Genomic DNA, 25,058 nt, shown 5'->3' on the forward strand with positions numbered 1-25,058 from the left:
AGTATCATTAAGCCGCTCTGGGGAGATCTCACACCTGCAGCTCATACTAGACAGCCCAAGAGCTTACAGGAACTGGAGGCTTTTGCCAAGAAGAATGGGCAGCTTTACCATCTGAGACAATAAAGAGCCTCATCCACAACTACCACAAGAGACTACAACCTGTCATTGATGTTAAAGGGGGCAATACATGGTATTAATACATGGCACACCACCAGTATACATATACACACACACACACACACAGGGATACGGTCATTAGGTCTACAGCATGATGTTCGACAAGCATTAGGTCAACATGGGTCTGGGTTGACAGGTCTTTAGGTTGACACTAGCATTAGGACGACATGGGCAAGGTCGACAGTCAAACGGTCGACATGGGGGTTTAGACTTTTTGGAGTCGACATGTGCCGACAGGTGGAATTTCATGCCCTACCATCCAATAGGGCGTGGAGGGAGAATAATAATACTGTCCGAAGCATGGTGAGTGCAGAGAGCCATGCGACGGGACGCAGCGCTATGTTTCAGTGTCCATGTCGGCTGTGTCGACATTCTGGTAAAAAAAAAAAAATGTGTAAAACCGTGTCGACCTAATGCTTATGTCGACCTAGACCAATGTCGACCTAATGGAGTCAACCATCATTGTGTAGACCTAATGATCCACACACCCCACACACGGCACACCACCAGCATACATATACACACACGGCACACCACCAGCATAAATAGAGTATATACACACACAGCACACCACCAGTATACATATATACACATGGCACACCACCAGTATACATATATATACACACACACACACAGCACACCACCAGTATACATATATACACATGGCACACCACCAGTATACATATATATACACACACAGCACACCACCAGTATACATATATATATATATATATACACACACACAGCACACCACCAGCATACATATACACACACACACACGGCACACCACCAGCATAAATAGAGTATATACACACACAGCACACCACCAGTATACATATATACACATGGCACACCACCAGTATACATACATATATATATATATATACATATACATACACACACACACACACACCACCAGTATACACACACACACACACACACACACACACACACACACACACACACACACACACACACACACACACACATATATATATATATATATATATATATATATATATATATATACATACATACATACATACACACATACACACACAGCACACCACCAGTATATATATATATATATATATATATATATATATATATATATATATATACACACACAGCACACCACCAGTATACATATATACACATGGCACACCACCAGTATACATACATACATACATATATATATATATATATATATATATATATATATATATATATATATATATATATATATATAACATATATACACACACACACACACACGGCACACCACCAGCATACATATACATATACACACACGGCACACCACCAGCATAAATAGAGTATATACACACACAGCACACCACCAGTATATATATATATATATATATATATATATATATATATATATATATATATATATATATATATATATATATATATATATATATATATATATATATATATATATACTGGGTGTTCTCCTTTAACAGAGAGTGGTCTGCACACCAAGTTGAAGAAAGAAACATCTTTATGTAGATGAAAAAGTTGCAGCACATGGCATTACATAGGAATCAAAAAACAAGTAAGTAGGTGCAGGTTACTTATCCACAGCCCATCATAGCGTCATAGGGGGACCTGCCACCAATTCCACAGCATGTATACCCGACAGCCTGTTTCGGTGGTGCGACCACCTTCCTCAAGGGTATGAGCATAACTAGATTGTAAGCCATATATAAAGCCCCAGATGGCGCCAAAATCGGCCAAACAGCACTCACCTGTCACACTAACTCACCTGGTACACCTGTGCTGTGAACCGCAAGTGAACCGCATATCCGGTTTCCGGAATCGGCATAAACAAATCTCACAAATATACAATGTAAGTGAAACTGACTACCTGCCGAACAACGCCCGTTGATCCCATCATGCAAGTCCACCGCCGCTCATCCCCTCCGGTATGAGCAGCGTGTCCCGCCGACAGATCGCTGGCGCATGGGAGCCTCACTGCCGCTGGAACGCATGGAGTCAGGACGTGGAACGCACGGCCATGACATCCGCGTCAAACAAGGCAGGGCTACCCGTACAGGAAGTGTCCTAGCTACTGCCGCTGGAACGCCCATAGTCAGACCGTGGAACGCACGGCCATGACATAGGTGTCAGCGCAGGCAGTAAATACAGTGTTAAATACAAGCGGAATATCAACATATAACACTAGGCTATTAAAACCATGGTAGAGAGTGGACATCTGGTGAGTGAATGGCTGTCTGTTACCGATGATGGCCCACATCATAGGCTACACATTGGGAATGCTTTTCAACTTATGTCCATCAAACATTAAGAAAAATGCCAAGAAAAAAGTTATTATATACAGAAATCTGAATATAATTACAAAACCACACACCAAATATGTAATAAAATATGCACCAAAAATAAGTAGTGACCCTAGTGAAGAAGAGGAATATATACAGATTACGCCAGTATGGCTTGTGCTAAAGTCAGTCTAGCACACGAAGGGTAATGGTGGCCAATACAGCCACCCAATAAAGCATAATTGTCACCAAAGTTATAACTGGTAAGTAATACCATCATATATACACAAGTAGTCCCACTACAGAAAGACATTCAAATTATTTTCTTCATTAAGGCCCTCTGGGGCAAGGGAATTCAGATTATAAATGAATTCACATTCTTTCTGTAGAAGGGTAAGATGACGATCCCCTCCTCTTTTGGGGGCCTTAATTTGGAAGAGTGGCATAAATTTAAAGTCCTTCATAGTATGGCCTGCTTCGAAAAAGTGTCTAGCCACTGGTGGGGTAGTTTGGTCACGAATAGTCATAGCTTTCTTAATCGATGAGCGATGCATACCTATTCGCTCCTTAAGCATCCGGATCGTCTTTCCGATATACAGGTATTTGCAAGGGCATACGATGACATATATAACTTATTTACTATCACAGTTCATGCGTTGTTTCAACTTGAACACGATGCCCGTCTTGGGGTTGCAGAAGGAATCACCTGTTAACATATATTGGCAATTGACGCAGCCACTGCATTTGAATGCCCCGCTCTTGCATCCAAGCCATGTACCACCAAAGAGTGGTACATGGCTTGGATGCAAGAGCGGGGCATTCAAATGCACACCACCAGTATACATATACACACACAGCACACCACCAGTACACATATACACACACAGCACACCACCAGTATACATATATACACACATGGCACACCACCAGTATACATATATATATATATACACACACACAGCACACCACCAGTACACATATACACACACAGCACACCACCAGTACACATATACACACACAGCACACCACCAGTATACATATACACACACACAGCACACCACCAGTATACATATACACACACAGCACACCACCAGTATATATATATATATATATATATATATATATATATATATATATATATATATATATATATATATATATATATATATATATATATATATATATATATATACACACACACACACACACACACACACACACACACATACACACACACACACACACACACACACACACACAGCACACCACCAGTATACATATATATATACACACACATACAGCACACCACCAGTATATATATATACACACACATAGCACACCACCAGTATACATATAAACACACACTGCTGGTTCTGAGTGGTTTTATCACCATGGATCTGCAGCCACAGAACTGCCAGGGGTACAATAACTATCAGGGACAGCGAAGAGTATTTTTAAATACCCCACCCCCCTCACATTAACCCTTCTCTATCACTCTGCGTTATCCCACAGCCTGTGACATTCCCCTCCCCAATACACCCATCCGGAGGGAGGGGAAGGGATGGGGGGGATGGGATTCCCTGCGGCCTCCCGCGCTCAGACACATTATGTAAGTGACAGTGGCTCAGTGTGACGTTGCACAGGCCGGGAGGGGTTAATGTGACCTCTTCATTCCTTTGTCCCTGCTCTGTGTGGAAGTCCTGGTGGGGGAGGGTCTGGCTGAGGATTTGGGTGTCTGCTCCTACAGCTGTTGCACTACTACAATATGAAGAGGGGGAGATGACAGCTGGCACAGACAGGCCATCAGGAACAGCCCCTCATCAATCACAGGACCGGTTCTGTGATGTGCTGGGGGGTGCCACCGCCAGCTGCCGTACACTGCACGATATCCCCTACCTACTGTGCCGCGGTGCAGTGCTGAACCCTTGCAGGTCACGCCACGATCGGCACCAGGCTCAGTGCAACCAGTTCTTAGAGGGCACAGGAGAGGTACATAACGGTGCAGACACCACCTCCCTGTATGTGCCATGGAGATGCTGGGTGACTCCTAGCACCTATACCGGGAATCACGCGTGCCGATCGGTCCGCAGGCTCCTTCCGGACACACATGTATAACCACCTATACCGGGAATCACGTGTGCCGATCGGTCCGCAGGCTCCTTCCGGACACGCATGTATAACCACCTATACCGCGAATCACGCGTCCTGATCGGTCCGCAGGCTCCTTCCGGACACGCATGTATAACCACCTATACCGGGAATCACGTGTGCCGATCGGTCCGCAGGCTCCTTCCATACACGCATGTATAACCACCTATACCGGGAATCGCGTGTTCCGATATGTCCGCAGGCTCCTTCCATACACGCATGTATAACCACCTATACTGGGAATCACGTGTTCTGATATGTCCGCAGGCTCCTTCCAGACACGCATGTATAACCACCTATACCGGGAATCACGTGTTCCGATATGTCCGCAGGCTCCTTCCAGACACGCATGTATAACCACCTATACCGGGAATCGCACGTTCCGATATGTCCGCAGGCTCCTTCCATACACGCATGTATAACCACCTATACCGGGAATCACGTGTTCCGTTCTGTCCGCAGGCTCCTTCCATACACGCATGTATAACCACCTATACCGGGAATCACATGTTCCGATCTCGCCGCAGGCTCCTTCCATACACGCATGTATAACCACCTATACCGGGAATCGCACGTTCCGATATGTCCGCAGGCTCCTTCCATACACGCATGTATAACCACCTATACCGGGAATCACGTGTTCCGTTCTGTCCGCAGGCTCCTTCCAGACACGCATGTATAACCACCTATACCGGGAATCACGCGTTCCGATATGTCCGCAGGCTCCTTTCATACACGCATGTATAACCACCTATACCGGGAATCACGTGTTCCGTTCTCTCCGCAGGCTCCTTCCATACACACATGTATAACCACCTATACCGAGAATCGCGTGTTCCGTTCTGTCCGCAGGCTCCTTCCATACAAGCATGTATAACAACCTATACCGGGAATCACGTGTTCTGTTCGCAGGCTCCTTCCATACACGCATGTATAACCACCTATACCGGAATCACGTGTTCCGTTCGCAGGCTCCTTCCATACACGCATGTATAACCACCTATACCGGGAATCGCGTGTTCCGATCTATCCGTAGGCTCCTTCCATACACGCATGTATTATTTATTTATTTATTTATTTGCAGTTTCTTATATAGCGCAGCAGATTCCGTTGCGCTTTACAATAGTAAACAGTGATAAAACAAACTGGGTAACAACAGACAGACATGGAGGTAGGAGGGCCATAACCACCTATACCGGGAATCACGCGTTCCGATATGTCCGCAGGCTCCTTTCATACACGCATGTATAACAACCTATAACGGGAATCACATGTTCCGATCTATCCGCAGGCTCCTTCCCAACACGCATGTATAACCACCTATACCGGGAATCACGCGTTCCGATCTGTCCGCAGGCTCCTTCCCAACACACATGTATAACCACCTATACCGGGAATCACGCGTTCCGACCTGTCCGCAGGCTCCTTCCGGACACGCATGTATAACCACCTATACCGGGAATCACGCGTTCCGACCTGTCCGCAGGCTCCTTCCGGACACGCATGTATAACCACCTATACCGGGAATCACGCGTTCCGACCTGTCCGCAGGCTCCTTCCATACACGCATGTATAACCACCTATACCGGGTATCACGCGTTCCGACCTGTCCGCAGGCTCCTTCCATACAAGCATGTATAACCACCTATACCGGGAATCACGTGTTCCGTTCTGTCCGCAGGCTCCTTCACGACTCGCATGTATAACCACCTATACCGGGAATCACGCATCCCGACCTGTCCGCAGGCTCCTTCCGGACACGCATGTATAACCACCTATACCGGGAATCACGCGTCCCGACCTGTCCGCAGGCTCCTTCCATACACGCATGTATAACCACCTATACCGGGAATCACGTGTTCCGTTCTGTCCGCAGGCTCCTTCCATACACGCATGTATAACCACCTATACCGGGAATCACATGTTCCGATCTCGCCGCAGGCTCCTTCCATACACGCATGTATAACCACCTATACCGGGAATCGCACGTTCCGATATGTCCGCAGGCTCCTTCCATACACGCATGTATAACCACCTATACCGGGAATCACGTGTTCCGTTCTGTCCGCAGGCTCCTTCCAGACACGCATGTATAACCACGTATACCGGGAATCACGTGTTCCGATCTCTCCGCAGGCTCCTTCCATACAAGCATGTATAACCACCTATACCGGGAATCACGCGTTCCGTTCTGTCCGCAGGCTCCTTCCATACACGCATGTATAACCACCTATACCGGGAATCACGCGTTCCGATATGTCCGCAGGCTCCTTTCATACACGCATGTATAACCACCTATACCGGGAATCACACGTTCCGATATGTCCGCAGGCTCCTTCCAGACACGCATGTATAACCACCTATACCGGGAATCACGTGTTCTGTTCGCAGGCTCCTTCCAGACACGCATGTATAACCACCTATACCGGGAATCACGTGTTCCGTTCTGTCCGCAGGCTCCTTCCATACACGCATGTATAACCACCTATACCGGGAATCATGCGTTCCGATATGTCCGCAGGCTCCTTCCAGACACGCATGTATAACCACCTATACCGGGAATCACGTGTTCTGTTCGCAGGCTCCTTCCAGACACGCATGTATAACCACCTAAACCGGGAATCGCACGTTCCGATATGTCCGCAGGCTCCTTCCAGACACGCATGTATAACCACCTATACCGGGAATCACGTGTTCTGTTCGCAGGCTCCTTCCAGACACGCATGTATAACCACCTATACCGGGAATCACGTGTTCCGTTCTGTCCGCAGGCTCCTTCCATACACGCATGTATAACCACCTATACCGGGAATCACGCGTTCCGATATGTCCGCAGGCTCCTTTCATACACGCATGTATAACCACCTATACCGGGAATCACGTGTTCCGTTCTCTCCGCAGGCTCCTTCCATACACACATGTATAACCACCTATACCGAGAATCGCGTGTTCCGTTCTGTCCGCAGGCTCCTTCCATACAAGCATGTATAACCACCTATACCGGGAATCACGTGTTCCGATCTATCCGTAGGCTCCTTCCAGACACGCATGTATAACCACCTATACCGGGAATCACGCGTTCCGATATGTCCGCAGGCTCCTTTCATACACGCATGTATAACCACCTATAACGGGAATCACATGTTCCGATCTATCCGCAGGCTCCTTCCCAACACGCATGTATAACCACCTATACCGGGAATCACGCGTTCCGATCTGTCCGCAGGCTCCTTCCCAACACACATGTATAACCACCTATACCGGGAATCACGCGTTCCGACCTGTCCGCAGGCTCCTTCCGGACACGCATGTATAACCACCTATACCGGGAATCACGCGTTCCGACCTGTCCGCAGGCTCCTTCCATACACGCATGTATAACCACCTATACCGGGAATCACGCATCCCGACCTGTCCGCAGGCTCCTTCCGGACACGCATGTATAACCACCTATACCGGGAATCACATGTTCCGATCTGTCCGCAGGCTCCTTCCCGACTCGCATGTATAACCACCTATACCGGGAATCACGCGTTCCGACCTGTCCGCAGGCTCCTTCCCGACTCGCATGTATAACCACCTATACCGGGAATCACGCGTCCCGACCTGTCCGCAGGCTCCTTCCATACACGCATGTATAACCACCTATACCGGGAATCACGCGTCCCGACCTGTCCGCAGGCTCCTTCCGGACACGCATGTATAACCACCTATACTGGGAATCACGCGTTCCGACCTGTCCGCAGGCTCCTTCCCGACACGCATGTATAACCACCTATACCGGGAATCACATGTTCCGATCTGTCCGCAGGCTCCTTCCGGACACGCATGTAAAACCTGCTATAAAGGTCCCGTACTGATGGCACTGCTAGATTACTGGTGCATGATGGAACAATGTAGACCAGGCTTTTGCGTCGCACAGCAGGCTAGCTGCGCTCCTATTGGACACGCTCTATTGCCGACGCGTCCAGGACACGGTACAGGGAAATCTTCCCCCTGTTCCGTATCCAGCCCTATATGTAACCAATCGGATCTTCCGCATCCCCACAGAACCTCCAGATCCACCTCTCCTTCCCTGGTCACCCCAGGATCGCCCTCCTGCTGCATCTGGAGGCTACGGTATAGATGATAGACAATGTCTAGGTAGACACAAACTAGGTCGACAGTCACTAGGCTGTCACAAGAAAAAGGTTGACATAAGCTTATATAGCTCGATATAGGCAATGTCGACAGTCAAATGGTCATTTTTTGGGGTGTCATCGTAAATTGACAGTGACACCCCATATAATATGCTTCGGGCGCGGAACCTCGCTGCCCTAGGAACACTTATATTCCCACTTACACATTCAGAGGTCTCCGGGTAGAGCACAAGAAAACTTATAATTAAGTCCATTAATTAAATTAATTGAACGATTAAAGTTTGATTGAGATTAGAGGACGCAGCGGCCGATGCCTGTCCCGCAGCTACAGCACCTTCTCCTGAGACATGCAGCGGGCAAGCCAGAATAGCACAGTAGGAGGGGGGGGGGGGGGAGTATGGCACCATTACAGGCATGTCAACATCATAAGCATCTATTGCCCAATCTGCATATTAATAGCAGTAAGTCACTGCCAGGGTCACGTGTCACCAGATGCTGGAGTAGGGCCAGAGGCGCAGCAATAAAAAAACATTCTGCCGAACAGGTGTCACAGCAGCACAGATTATATCAGGAGATGAGTGATGTGTCAGTGAGGACAGTGCTGCATGTGACAGGATGTGAGGAGGGGAATGGGGGCAGCAGGAAGCCACAGACAGAGTTATATAGTGGGAGAGCAGGGTACCCAGCAGCACAGAGTATATCAGGAAATGAGTGATGTGTCAGTGAGGACAGGGCTGCATGTGACAGGGGCAGTGACATGATGTGAGGAGGGGAATGGAGGCAGCAGGAAGCCACAGACTGAGAGTTATATAGTAGGAGGAGCAGGGTCCCCAGCAGCACAGAGTATATCAGGAGATGAGTGATGTGTCAGTGAGGACAGGGCTGCATGTGACAGGGGCAATGACATGATGTGAGGAGGGGAATGGAGGCAGCAGGAAGCCACAGACTGAGAGTTATCTAGTGGGAGGAGCAGTGTTCCCAGCAGCACAGAGTATATCAGGAGATGAGTGATGTGTCAGTGAGGACAGGGCTGCATGTGACAGGGGCAGTGACATGATGTGAGGAGGGGAATGGAGGCAGCAGGAAGCCACAGACTGAGAGTTATCTAGTGGGAGGAGCAGTGTCCCTAGCAGCACAGAGTATATCAGGAGATGAGGGATGTGTCAGTGAGGACAGGGCTGCATGTGACAGGGGCAGTGACATGATGTGAGGAGGGGAATGGAGGCAGCAGTAAACCACAGACTGAGAGTTATATAGTGGGAGGAGCAGGGTGCCCACAGCAGCACAGAGTATATCAGGATATAAGTGATGTGTCATTGAGGACAGGGCTGCATGTGACAGTGACATGATGTGAGGGGGGGAATGGAGGCAGCAGGAAGCCACAGACAGAGTTATATAGTGGGAGAAGCAGGGTCCCCAGCAGCACAGAGTATATCAGGAGATGAGTGATGTGTTAGTGAGGACAGGGCTGCATGTGACAGGGCCAGTGACATGACGTGAGGAGGGGAATAGAGGCAGCAGGAAGCCACAGACAGAGTTATATAGTGGGAGGAGCAGGGTCCCCAGCAGCACAGAGTATATCAGGAGATGAGTTATGTGTCAGTGAGGACAGAGTTACATAGTAGAAGTAGCATGGGATAAGCCAAAATACAGTAGTGTGTGGTGAAAATCCAAGAGCGCTCATACAGTTCCCTTGTTTTGCTCACATTGGACGCGTCTATAAAAAGCTCAGTATCTTGTAATTACTTTGCTATAAATAACGCATTTAGCTAAAGTGATCACCTACACACAGCAGAGGCGGCAGCCAATCAAATCCCTGGAAGCAGCAGAGTGAATGCAGCTCAGCGATGTGACTGGTCTGCGGGGAGCAGCAGGTGATACTAACGACAGAATGGCAGCCGCGTCTGTATGTGGAAGCAATGGGTGATGTTAATGGATTAGGAATTGCCACGGTGGACATGAGAACACCACAGTATTAGGCACGTTACTCTCAGCCGGTCGCACTCACCTTAAACCTCTTGTCCTGCAGAACCTTTTTAATGGCGACCAGCTCCCCCGAGTCGCAGAGCTTGGCCTGATAGACCACACCGAAGGATCCATTGCCGATGACCTTTGTGTCCGTGTAGCTGACCTCTTGCTGGCGGTCGGGGCCCTGGCCCGGAGTGGCCACCACAGTGGTAACTTTGCTGCCATCTTTGTCTCCTGGTAAAAGCAAAAAGGGCAGGTGGTGAGGAACACACGCAGGGGACACAAAGCATGTCACATTTACACATCATTGCCCGTCAGAGAAAGGTCACTATGGCACCGATGTTATAACTATACTATGCTCTAATCACCCAAGGACTGAGAGGTATATAGTGGGAGGAGCAGGGTCCCCATCAGCACAGTGTCCACACGGCTATCCCCAGGAATCCGCAGAGCGATGTGCTCATGTATGCAGCCCTGGGGGCAGATCGGACAGGCCACCTGTAAATACCTATAGAGGTCCTATGACCGGAGTCAGCCTACGTGATATACGTTACGCTCGCAGCAGGGCTCTGTGGTTGGGGCTGAATCATAGGTTACAGCTCTCAGGCCGCCCTCCTAGTCAGGACATGTCAGCCCACGTCAGCACTGTACAGCAGTATGACGGGCGATGTCGGGACTGGTGCCAGCGTGCGGGCAGACAGATTGGAAACTCACCAGTGACGGAGGCTGTGACTGCTGGTTCCAGACATGATGTCAGGAACACAGAGGTGCGGACGCCTGCCCCACGGAACATGCAGGAAGCAGCTGAGAAGCTGTAGGTGCGGGGACGACCAGGGAATGTACAGCACCAGCACACTGGCAGAGCGGACACGTTCCTTACTCCTCGCAGGCATTGTTAATCTTCATTAAGAGGCAAATGACTAAACACTATTATCCCGCTTGGCACTAATTAGCTGCGTAACCGCTCATCATCCGGCACAGCTGGAAATACCACGTAACCGCGCTGGCAGGACAGACTCGCTGGTTTATTTAACAGTGTGCGAGCGATGCTGCGGAGCACAAGGGGTTACTGAGAAGCCGAATCTGATATAATAGACTGCAGGCAGATCTGTCTGGGGAGGAAAGACAGCATTCAGTCCTATGAAGGGGGGGGGGGGGCAGGCAAGCTCTTCCCATTGGCCAGAACAGATTCTATTGGACAAACTTTGCCACCTGAATTGCTCTGCACTGGCCTACAGCTCCGTCACCTGCAGCACCGGCCTACAGCTCCGTCACCTGCAGCACCGGCCTACAGCTCCGTCACCTGCAGCACCGGCCTACAGCTCTACGTCACCTGCAGCGCCGTCGCCTGCAGCACCGTGGCCTACAGCTCCGTCACCTGCAGCACCGTGGCCTACAGCTCCGTCACCTGCAGCACCGTGGCCTACAGCTCCGTCACCTGCAGCACCGTGGCCTACAGCTCCGTCACCTGCAGCACCGTGGCCTACAGCTCCGTCACCTGCAGCACCGTGGCCTACAGCTCCGTCACCTGCAGCAACGTGGCCTACAGCTCCGTCACCTGCAGCAAAGTGGCCTACAGCTCCGTCACCTGCAGCAAAGTGGCCTACAGCTCCGTCACCTGCAGCAAAGTGGCCTACAGCTCCGTCACCTGCAGCAAAGTGGCCTACAGCTCCGTCACCTGCAGCAAAGTGGCCTACAGCTCCGTCACCTGCAGCACCGGCCTACAGCTCCGTCACCTGCAGCACCGGCCTACAGCTCCGTCACCTGCAGCACCGGCCTACAGCTCCGTCACCTGCAACGCTGCACTACAGCTCCGTCACCTGCAACGCTGCACTACAGCTCCGTCACCTGCAACGCTGCACTACAGCTCCGTCACCTGCAACGCTGCACTACAGCTCCGTCACCTGCAACGCTGCACTACAGCTCCGTCACCTGCAACGCTGCACTACAGCTCCGTCACCTGCAACGCTGCACTACAGCTCCGTCACCTGCAACGCTGGACTTACAGACTCAAATTACAATAATGGGCATACAACAAGAAGACGTTCCTTTGTTTCCTGCACACTAATCAGGACACCAAGGGCACTCTGCCACACGCAGCAAAGACCCCGCTGTACTTGGCCATAGGCAGAAAAGATCCCGTTGTATCTGGCCATAGACAGAAAGGACCCCGCCGCACACCGCCATAGGCAGAAAGGACCCCGCCGCACACCGCCATCAGAGTAGACCAGGACATGATGCTCAGAGTCTGGGGCAGACTGTGCTGATCTTCTCACCAGCAAACAAGTGACAGGGGTGAGCGCTCCTCAGCAGCAGGGAACGGGGCCTGTGTAACACATCACTACTCCGGCTCATGTGCAGTGACATCTGTGTCCCATCCTCAGCGTTCTCTGTACTACAATGCACAGAAGCACCGGCTGCAGCACACTCAGATCACTGATTGGTACGCAGGGAGGGGCTGATCTGAGAACCAGCACTACATTATGGGACATACTGCTTGGGGAGTGAGTGTGTGTGTGTGTGTGCGTGCGACAGTCAGTGTGCCCAATGTGCCCGGTTGCTGCTAACTCAGTGCACATTACTGCACTAGTCTGGGCGCCCAAGGATGACGTGCGGTTTCCTGTTTTGTTACAACTCATTCATCCCTTTACCATCCCAGTCGGCATAGAAGGAGAATATGACACATACATTATAACTGCACAGGAACAGCCCTGGGAGTAAGCAGAAGGTCACTGGGTGGCAGCAGACGCTGCAGCAGAACTCCACGAGGTGATGAATGGCCCCAGGCAGAGATCTGGGAGGACTGCGTGAGCGTCTCCTCTTCTGGGTAATGTGTCAGGATTGAATTCTGAGAATTATGGGGTTCCAGCAGCCAGAGGACAAGAGTCTCACCTGAAAGGTAGCTAGGCATGGGAGCCACATGTATGGCAGCCTGCCACGGTACGCTTATCCATGACCAAAGTAAACAGAACCGTCGTGTTCTCCAGGTGAGATAAGGGAACAGGTGAAGCCGCACACGTGGGACATGTGAGAAGATGGACAGTATCGACCTTTGTGCCCAATAGAGCAGGTCCCAAAGGCCAAAAGTGTGGATGTGACGTCTGCAGACTGCACAATGATGGCATGGCAGGATCAGCCTGTGCTTATACAGAGCCCGGAGGTGGGCGTCACAGAGGAGGACGGGTCTACAGAGCCCGGAGGTGGGCGTCACAGAGGAGGACGGGTCTACAGAGCCCGGAGGTGGGCGTCACAGATGAGGACGGGTCTACAGAGCCCGGAGGTGGGCGTCACAGATGAGGACGGGTCTACAGAGCCCGGAGGTGGGCGTCACAGATGAGGACGGGTCTACAGAGCCCGGAGGTGGGCGTCAGAGATGAGGACGGGTCTACAGAGCCCGGAGGTGGGCGTCAGAGATGAGGACGGGTCTACAGAGCCCGGAGGTGGGCGTCAGAGATGAGGACGGGTCTACAGAGCCCGGAGGTGGGCGTCAGAGATGAGGACGGGTCTACAGAGCCCGGAGGTGGGCGTCAGAGATGAGGACGGGTCTACAGAGCCCGGAGGTGGGCGTCAGAGATGAGGACGGGTCTACAGAGCCCGGAGGTGGGCGTCAGAGATGAGGACGGGTCTACAGAGCCCGGAGGTGGGCGTCAGAGATGAGGACGGGTCTACAGAGCCCGGAGGTGGGCGTCAGAGATGAGGACGGGTCTACAGAGCCCGGAGGTGGGCGTCAGACATGAGGACGGGTCTACAGAGCCCGGAGGTGGGCGTCAGACATGAGGACGGGTCTACAGAGCCCGGAGGTGGGCGTCAGAGATGAGGACGGGTCTACAGAGCCCGGAGGTGGGCGTCAGAGATGAGGACGGGTCTACAGAGCCCGGAGGTGGGCGTCAGAGATGAGGACGGGTCTACAGAGCCCGGAGGTGGGCGTCAGAGATGAGGACGGGTCTACAGAGCCCGGAGGTGGGCGTCACAAATGAGGGCGGGTCTACGGAGCCCGGAGGTGGGCGTCACAGATGAGGGCGGGTCTACGGAGCCCGGAGGTGGGCGTCACAGATGAGGGCGGGTCTACGGAGCCCGGAGGTGGGCGTCACAGATGAGGACGGGTGTACGGAGCCCGGAGGTGGGCGTCACAGATGAGGACGGGTGTACGGAGCCCGGAGGTGGGCGTCACAGATGAGGACGGGTGTACAGAAGCTGTACGAGGACACCAGAGACAATAGCGGGTGTATGAGCAGATCTCGGTAGGAGCTAGTAATGGGGCATTACTGTGCTCTGTAACAATGTACCTTGGGTTTCCCAGAACGTGATCAGCTATTGCAGTGGAAACACCTCTCTATAACTGCTAGATGTAGGCGCCTGGAGTGACAGGACAGGATGATGATCTGTATTCCGGTCAGACCAGACTCGCGGCCCCAGTACATGAACCCTGGATGCACGGAGCAGAGCGCATTCCTGTAGTGACTGTCAGGTGTTGGACAAGTCTCCACCTGTCGGTGTAGCTGTGCGCAGCGGCAGATGTGGGATCTGTAGCACAGTAACTATTACAGACATCAATTCTGGCAGCCAAATGTTACACAGTGCGGAGGTGGCAGGGACAGGACACTGGATTTGTACATGGACATTTCCCCTATCAAAGGAGTGTGACAGACACGGAACAGGGGCCACGCCGACGAAGAACCCTAAAGTTCCCATATAAAGTGGAGCACACGTGGTACTTGGTAATCCACGCAGCCCTCACACCTTTGTGGCCAGATAATGCCACCTGTCCCACCATAGCTACCAGATGTTATAACAACCCATGTAACGCGCTGAGATTACAGCAGCAGATCGCAGGACGTGACCAAGGGCGTTATATAATCCACTAGGTGATTCATCGCGCCCTACGGGCGCTCTTCACACCGTCGTAAGGGGCTGCGCCCCCCTTAATTTGTGAACGTTTGTATTGTGAGACATATGGTTAGAATTGTATGAAAGATGCCCTGTATTGCAACTTGGGTGTCCGCGAATCGCGGGAGGGGGGGGGGGGTCGCGGGTGTGCCGCGAATTGCGGGAGGGGGGGGTTGCGGGGGGTGATTGCTGCAAATCGCGTGAGGGGGTGGTGGGTTGTGGCGAATTGTGGGAGGGGGGCCGCGAATCGCTGGAGGGGGGATAACGGGGTGGGGTGCCGAGAATCACGGGAGGGGGGGTCGCGGGGGGGGGGGTGTGCCGTGAATCGCGGGAGTGGGGGTGGGGGGGTGACGCGAATCGCCACAAGAAAAAATCAACACAGAAAGGTCAACAAATGTAAATGTTGACATAAGTGTGGCACTTCATTGGTGGTCGACCATAGCCATGTCAGTGTTTTGCATGTGCCATTTAATCCTGGGGCTTTCGCGAATCGCGCGCGGGGGGGTGCGGCGAATTGCGGGAGGGGGGGGGTCGCCGGGGTGGGTGCCGCGAATCGCGGGGTTCAATGGAGTTCCGTGGGGGGGTGCCGCAAATTGTGGGAGGGGGGGAGGGTCGAAGGGGGGTGCAGTGAATCGCGGGTGGGGGGGTGTGACGCCACAAGAAAAAAAATCAACACAGAAAGGTCAACACATGTAAATGTTGACATAAGTGTGGCACTTCATTGGTGTCCATGTCGACACATGAGAATGAATATGAAAACATTCAAAAAATTAAAAATAAATCAAGAACTCATGTCAACCTTTTTCATTGTCGACCATAGCCATGTCAGTGTTTTGCATGTGCCATTTAATCTTGGGGCTGCTGTGAATTGCGGGGGGGTTCTTCTTGCCGCGAATCACGGGAGGGGGGGGGTGTCGCGGGGGAGGGGGGGGTGTTTTTGCCGCAAATCGCGAGAGGGGGGGTGTGTTTTTGCCGCGAATCGCGGGAGGGTCGCCGCGAATCGTTGGAGGGGGAGGGGTCGCGGCGGGGGTCGCTCACCTGGTGGCTGTGGAGTAGCAGTGCTGGGCAACATGGGGAGGCAGAGGGTGTCTGGCACTGTCTTTGGGCTCACTGGGCTGGTTCTCTGTCATGTGAGTCAGTCATGTGAGTCAGAGGCTCCACCCAGCATTATACACACACTCACACACTTTGAGTGACAGATGTAGTCAAATATATAAGAGATGTGCATCATCGGCACACAGCCAATAACCCAACACCCCACTATTACACAGGAACCTAGCATTATCCACAGGAAGCACTACGGGAGAGGCATTATCCAGGTAGAGGCCGCAGGTAGCACCACCGGAGAGGCATTATCCAGGTGGAGGTCGCAGGTAGCACCACATGAGAGGCATTATCCAGGTGGAGGTCGCAGGTAGCACCACGGGAGAGGCATTATTCAGGTGGAGGTCACAGGTAGCACCACGGGAGAGGCCTTATCCAGGTAGAGGTCGCAGGTAGCACCATGGGAGAGGCCTTATCCAGGTGAAGGTCGTAGGTAGCACCACGGGAGAGGCCTTATCCAGATAGAGGCCGCAAGTAGCACTACAGGAGAGGCCTTATCCAGATAGAGCCCGCAGGTAGCACTATGGGAGAGGCCTGATGCCGCAGGTAGCACCACAGGAAAGGCCTTATCCAGATAGAGGCCACAGGTAGCACCACGGGAATGGCCTTATCCAGATAGAGGCCGCAGGTAGCACCACAAGAGAGGCCTTATCCAGATAGAGGCCACAGGTAGCACCACGGGAATGGCCTTATCCAGATAGAGGCCGCAGGTAGCACCACAAGAGAGGCCTTATCCAGATAGAGGCCGCAGGTAGCACCATGGGAGAGGCCTGATGCCGCAGGTAGCACCACAGGAAAGGCCTTATCCAGATAGAGGCCACAGGTAGCACCACAGGAAAGGCCTTATCCAGATAGAGGCCACAGGTAGCACAACGGGAGAGGCATTATCCAGGAAGAGGTAGCAGGTAGCACTACAGGAGAGGCCTTATCCAGATAGAGGCCGCAGGTAGCACCACAGAAAAGGCCTTATCCAGATAGAGGCCACAGGTAGCACCACAGGAGAGGCCTTATCCAGATAGAGGCCGCAGGTAGCACCATGGGAGAGGCCTGATGCCGCAGGTAGCACCACAGGAAAGGCCTTATCCAGATAGAGGCCGCAGGTAGCACCACGGGAGAGGCCTTATCCAGGTAGAGGCCGCAGGTAGCACCACGGGAAAGGCCTTATCCAGGTAGAGGCCGCAGGTAGCACCAGGGGAGAGGCATTATCCAGGAGGAGGTCGCAGGTAGCACAACGGGAGAGGCATTATCCAGGAAGAGGTAGCACTACAGGAGAGGCCTTATCCAGATAGAGGCCACAGGTAGCACCACGGGAGAGGCCTTATCCAGGTAGAGGCCGCAGGTAGCACCACGGGAAAGGCCTTATCCAGGTAGAGGCCGCAGGTAGCACCAGGGGAGAGGCATTATCCAGGAGGAAGTCGCAGGTAGCACAACGGGAGAGGCATTATCCAAGAGGAGGTCGCAGGTAGCACAACGGGAGAGGCATTATCCAGGAAGAGGTAGCACTACAGGAGAGGCCTTATCCAGATAGAGGCCACAGGTAGCACCACGGGAGAGGCCTTATCCAGGTAGAGGCCGCAGGTAGCACCACGGGAAAGGCCTTATCCAGGTAGAGGCCGCAGGTAGCACCAGGGGAGAGGCATTATCCAGGAGGAAGTCGCAGGTAGCACAACGGGAGAGGCATTATCCAAGAGGAGGTCGCAGGTAGCACAACGGGAGAGGCATTATCCAAGAAGAAGCCGCAGGTAGCACTACAGGAGACGCCTTAGCCAGGTAGAGGCCGCAGGTAGCACCAGGGGAGAGGCCTTATCCCGGAGGAGGTCGCAGGTAGCACCACGGGAGAGGCCTTATCCCGGAGGAGGTCGCAGGTAGCACCACGGGAGAGTCATTATCCAGGAAGAGGTAGCAGGTAGCACTACAGGAGAGGCCTTATCCAGGTAGAGGCCGCAGGTAGCACTACAGGAGACGCCTTAGCCAGGTAGAGGCCGCAGGTAGCACCAGGGGAGAGGCCTTATCCCGGAGGAGGTCGCAGGTAGCACCACGGGAGAGGCCTTATCCCGGAGGAGGTCGCAGGTAGCACCACGGGAGAGTCATTATCCAGGAAGAGGTAGCAGGTAGCACTACAGGAGAGGCCTTATCCAGGTAGAGGCCGCAGGTAGCACTACAGGAGAGGCCTTATCCAGGTAGAGGCCACAGGTAGCACTACAGGAGAGGCCTTATCCAGGTAGAGGCCGCAGGTAGCACCACAGGAGAGGCCTTATCCAGGTAGAGGCCGCAAGTAGCACTACAAGAGAGGTTTAAACCAGGTAGAGGCCGCAGGAAGCACTATGGGAGAGGGGTAAAGCCATACTCGCAGCTGGAATTGGGATTAGGATGTTGCCACTGGATCCACCGCTTACCAGGTAAATCACCACCAGACGCCTCAGACAATCTAAAGACATTCAAATGACAGACTAAGAACATTCAACAAAATACACCACAACTGGTCTGTGGCACTACAGCGTGACCTGCATTTCTGCATATTTACATCCAAGCAGCTTCCAGCCACGGGAGCGCGCAGTACAGTTCCCCGCCGCACCTCAGCACTGCCCAGTTCCCCGCCGCACCTCAGCGTTGTACAGGGACAGGTATTAGAACTCGGGGAGTTATGTTTTCTTCTCTGTTTTGAGGTTTCCTCCAGCAACGGCAGATGCCAGACCAGATGTGTTCCGCACTCTCAGCCTTCCTTTCATCTAGACGAGTGACTCCAGATGTGTAACCCAACACTGCACAGCCCATGCCACAACCAACACTGCTAGCCCGCAAACGCTGCAAGGTGAAACCAGGGATGGGGAACCTTCGGCCCTCCAGCTGTTGTTGAACTACACATCCCAGCATGCCCTGCAAGAGTTGTATCATGGCCCCATGGCAAAACTGTAACAAGGCATGCTGGGATGTGTAGTTCCACAACAGCCGGAGGGTCAAGGTTCCCCATCCCTGGTATAAACACACGCGGAACCTATACCAACCATCAAGGTTTCTGCGATTCATCGGTAATCACTGCTAATGTTACACAGACCTAGCGCTGCGTTATCAACTACTACCATTGAGATTACGCCTGATAGCACGGAGGAGATGCCCTGTAACATCATCCGCGTCGCACACCCGGAGCCAGCGGTGACATGTTACAGAGTGACAGACTGAGAACGATGCATGACATCACACAGTAACTATTCCTGTACGTGGTTACGTTGCCGGTCACCCACCGGTTACTAGTCTATGATAGTAGCACTTCCAGCGGCCACAACAAGTCTCCGGATTTCCCAGCCATCCTAGCCAATAATTACCAACACCTCAATCAGGGATTAGAACGCTGTTATTGGTAGGGGAGTGCTACAGGAGGTGGCAGTCCAGGCATGTGTCCTGATGCCAAGGTGGTACACTCCGTGCCAGGCTGCACAGTACTCACAGCAATGGGCATTCTGCTTAACAAATATATATATATATATGAAGACCCCCTAGTGTGCATCTCATATACCTCCCCCCAATACCTGCCGTACATGTTACAGACACGTGGGAGACCCCCTAGTGTGCATCTCATATACCTCCCCCCCAATGCCTGCCGTACATGTTACACACAGACAAGTGGGAGACCCCCTAGTGTGCATCTCATATACCTCCCCCCCAATGCCTGCCGTACATGTTACACACAGACACACGGGAGATCCCCTAGTGTGCGTCTCATATACCTCCCCCCAATACCTGCCGTACATGTTACACACACACGGAAGACCCCCTAGTGTGCGTCTCATATACCTCCCCCAATACCTGCCGTACATGTTACACAGATACACGCGGGAGACCCCCTAGTGTGAATATCATATACCTCCCCCCCAATACCTGCCGTACATGTTACACAGACACACGGGAGACCTCCTAGTGTGCATCTCATATACCTCCCCCCCAATACCTGCCGTACAGGTTACACACAGACACGCGGGAGACCCCCTAGTGTGCGTCTCATATACCTCCCCCCAATACCTGCCGTACATGTTACACACAGACACACGGGAGACCCCCCTAGTGTGCGTCTCCTATACCTCCCCCCCAATACCTGCCGTACATGTTACACAGACACGTGGGAGACCCCCTAGTGTGCATCTCATATACCTCCCCCCCCAATGCCTGCCGTACATGTTACACACAGACACGCGGGAGCCCCCTAGTGTGCATCTCATATACCTCCCCCCCCCAATACCTGCCGTACATGTTACACACAGACACACGGGAGACCCCCTAGTGTGCGTCTCATATACCTCCCCCCCAATACCTGCCGTACATGTTACACAGATACACACGGGAGACCCCCTAGTGTGCATCTCATATACCTCCCCCCAATACCTGCCGTACATGTTACACACAGACACGTGGGAGACCCCCTAGTGTGCATCTCATATACCTCCCCCCAATACCTGCCGTACAGGTTACACACAGACACGCGGGAGACCCCCTAGTGTGCATCTCATATACCTCCCCCCCAATACCTGCGGTACATGTTACACACAGACACACGGGAGACCCCCTAGTGTGCATCTCATATACCTCCCCCCCAATGCCTGCCGTACATGTTACACACAGACACGTGGGAGCCCCCTAGTGTGCATCTCATATACCTCCCCCCCAATACCTGCCGTACATGTTACACACAGACACGTGGGAGCCCCCTAGTGTGCGTCTCCTATACCTCCCCCCAATACCTGCCGTACATGTTACACACAGACACGCGGGAGACCCCCTAGTGTGCGTCTCATATACCTCCCCCCAATACCTGCCGTACATGTTACACACAGACACACGGGAGACCCCCTAGTGTGCGTCTCATATACCTCCCCCCAATACCTGCCGTACATGTTACACACAGACACATGGGAGACCCCCTAGTGTGCGTCTCATATACCTCCCCCAATACCTGCCGTACATGTTACACACAGACACGTGGGAGACCCCCTAGTGTGCATCTCATATACCTCCCCCCAATACCTGCCGTACATGTTACACACAGACACGTGGGAGCCCCCTAGTGTGCGTCTCCTATACCTCCCCCCAATACCTGCCGTACATGTTACACACAGACACGTGTGCATCTCATATACCTCCCCCCAATACCTGCCGTACATGTTACACACAGACACGTGGGAGACCCCCTAGTGTGCGTCTCATATACCTCCCCCCAATACCTGCCGTAGATGTTACACAGACACGCGGGAGACCCCCTAGTGTGCGTCTCATATACCTCCCCCCAATACCTGCCGTACATGTTACACACAGACACGTGGGAGCCCCCTAGTGTGCATCTCATATACCTCCCCCCAATACCTGCCGTACATGTTACACACAGACACGTGGGAGACCCCCTAGTGTGCATCTCATATACCTCCCCCCAATACCTGCCGTACATGTTACACACAGACACGCGGGAGACCCCCTAGTGTGCATCTCATATACCTCCCCCCAATACCTGCCGTACATGTTACACAGACACGCGGGAGACCCCCTAGTGTGCATCTCATATACCTCCCCCCAATACCTGCCGTACATGTTACACACAGACACGCGGGAGACCCCCTAGTGTGCATCTCATATACCTCCCCCCAATAGCTGCCGTACATGTTACACACAGACACGTGGGAGACCCCCTAGTGTGCATCTCATATACCTCCCCCCCAATGCCTGCCGTACATGTTACACAGACACGCGGGAGACCCCCTAGTTGGGGTCTCCTATACCTCCCCCCCAATACCTGCCGTACATGTTACAGACACACGGGAGACCCCCCTAGTGTGCGTCTCCTATACCTCCCCCCCAATACCTGCCGTACAGGTTACACAGACACGTGGGAGACCCCCTAGTGTGCATCTCATATACCTCCCCCCAATACCTGCCGTACATGTTACACACAGACACGTGGGAGACCCCCTAGTGTGCATCTCATATACCTCCCCCCAATACCTGCCGTACATGTTACACACAGACACGCGGGAGCCCCCTAGTGTGCATCTTATATACCTCCCCCCAATACCTGCCGTACATGTTACACAGACACGCGGGAGCCCCCTAGTGTGCGTCTCATATACCTCCCCCCAATACCTGCCGTACATGTTACACAGACACGTGGGAGACCCCCTAGTATGCGTCTCATATACCTCCCCCCCCAATACCTGCCGTACATGTTACACAGACACGTGGGAGACCCCCTAGTGTGCATCTCATATACCTCCCCCCAATACCTGCCGTACATGTTACACAGACACGTGGGAGACCCCCTAGTGTGCATCTCATATACCTCCCCCCCAATACCTGCCGTACATGTTACACACAGACACGCGGGAGACCCCCTAGTGTGCATCTCATATACCTCCCCCCCAATACCTGCCGTACATGTTACACACAGACACACGGGAGACCCCCCCTAGTATGCGTCTCATATACCTCCCCCCCAATACCTGCCGTACATGTTACACACAGACACACGGGAGACCCCCTAGTGTGCGTCTCCTATACCTCCCCCCCAATACCTGCCGTACATGTTACACACAGACACGCGGGAGACCCCCTAGTGTGCGTCTCATATACCGCCCCCCAATGCCTGCCGTACATGTTACACAGACACACGGGAGACCCCCCTAGTGTGCGTCTCATATACCTCCCCCCCAATACCTGCCGTACATGTTACACACAGACACACGGGAGACCCCCTAGTGTGCATCTCATATACCTCCCCCCAACACCTGCCGTACATGTTACACACAGACACGCGGGAGACCCTCTAGTGTGCGTCTCATATACCTCCCCCAATACCTGCCATACATGTTACACAGACACACGGGAGACCCCCTAGTGTGCATCTCATATACCTCCCCCCAATACCTGCCGTACATGTTACACAGATACACGGGAGACCCCCTAGTGTGCATCTCATATACCTCCCCCCAACACCTGCCGTACATGTTACACACAGACACGCGGGAGACCCCCTAGTGTGCGTCTCATATACCTCCCCCCAACACCTGCCGTACATGTTACACACAGACACGCGGGAGACCCCCTAGTGTGCGTCTCATATACCTCCCCCCCAATACCTGCCGTACATGTTACACACAGACACGCGGGAGACCCCCTAGTGTGCATCTCATATACCTCCCCCCAACACCTGCCGTACATGTTACACACAGACACGCGGGAGACCCCCTAGTGTGCATCTCATATACCTCCCCCCAATACCTGCCGTACATGTTACACAGACACGCGGGAGACCCCCTAGTGTGCGTCTCATATACCTCCCCCCCAATACCTGCCGTACATGTTACACAGACACGTGGGGAGACCCCCTAGTGTGCATCTCATATACCTCCCCCCAATACCTGCCGTACATGTTACACACAGACACGTGGGAGACCCCCTAGTGTGCAAACTGAATAACCACCCCTCTACAAGTGCATTTCTCTATAGGACATCACACACACTGTACAATATACCACACTTTGCTGCTGGCGCCTATAGCTCATTGGAATACGGCGCAGCAGCACGAGATGTAACTAATGTGGCCGCAGACTGATAGAGAAGATGACTGCTCGGGGCTGGAGAGGTGACTGGTCACCATGTAATTACTGTATATGGGGAATGACTCAGTGTACGGTGTAGTGTGTTCCTCAGTATAGTTATGGATGCGCGCGTCTGCCTGCGAGCTCGGCATTAGCGATATGTCACCCACGGAGCGTACGGTATAGTGTGTTCCTCAGTATAGATATGGATGCGCGCGTCTGCCTGCGATCTCGGCATTAGGGATATGTCACCCACGGAGCGTACGGTGTAGTGTGTTCCTCAGTATAGATATGGATGCACGCGTCTGCCTGCGAGCTCGGCATTAGCGATATGTCACCCACGGAGCGTACGGTATAGTGTGTTCCTCAGAATAGATATGGATGCGCGCGTCTGCCTGCGAGCTCAGCATTAGGGATATGTCACCCACGGAGCGTACGGTATAGTGTGTTCCTCAGTATAGATATGGATGCGCGCGTCTGCCTGCGAGCTCAGCATTAGTGATAGGTCACCCACGGAGCGTACGGTATAGTGTGTTCCTCAGTATAGATAAGGATGCGTGCGTCTGCCTGCGAGCTCGGCATTAGCGATGTCACCCACGGAGCGTACGGTATAGTGTGTTCCTCAGTATAGATATGGATGCGCGCGTCTGCCTGCGAGCTCAGCATTAGCGATAGGTCACCCACGGAGCGTACGGTATAGTGTGTTCCTCAGTATAGATAAGGATGCGCGCGTCTGCCTGCGAGCTCGGCATTAGCGA

At 52.7% G+C, this 25,058-nt stretch overlaps 1 protein-coding gene across 2 annotated transcripts in view; it reads right to left on the minus strand.

The window, feature by feature from the left end:
* GSK3B (glycogen synthase kinase 3 beta) overlaps positions 1-25,058 on the minus strand; it is a 104,475-nt gene that overhangs the window by 54,446 nt on the left and 24,971 nt on the right. For both annotated transcript variants that reach the window (XM_083171499.1, XM_083171498.1), the window contains exon 2: positions 10,773-10,966. In XM_083171499.1, coding sequence (XP_083027625.1) covers positions 10,773-10,966 — 194 coding nt within the window. The remainder of the gene's footprint in view (positions 1-10,772; positions 10,967-25,058) is intronic.

Source organism: Crinia signifera, chromosome 2 (assembly GCF_055691185.1).
Source record: "Crinia signifera chromosome 2, ASM5569118v1, whole genome shotgun sequence".
In the NCBI taxonomy this organism is placed as follows: Eukaryota; Metazoa; Chordata; class Amphibia; order Anura; family Myobatrachidae; genus Crinia; species Crinia signifera.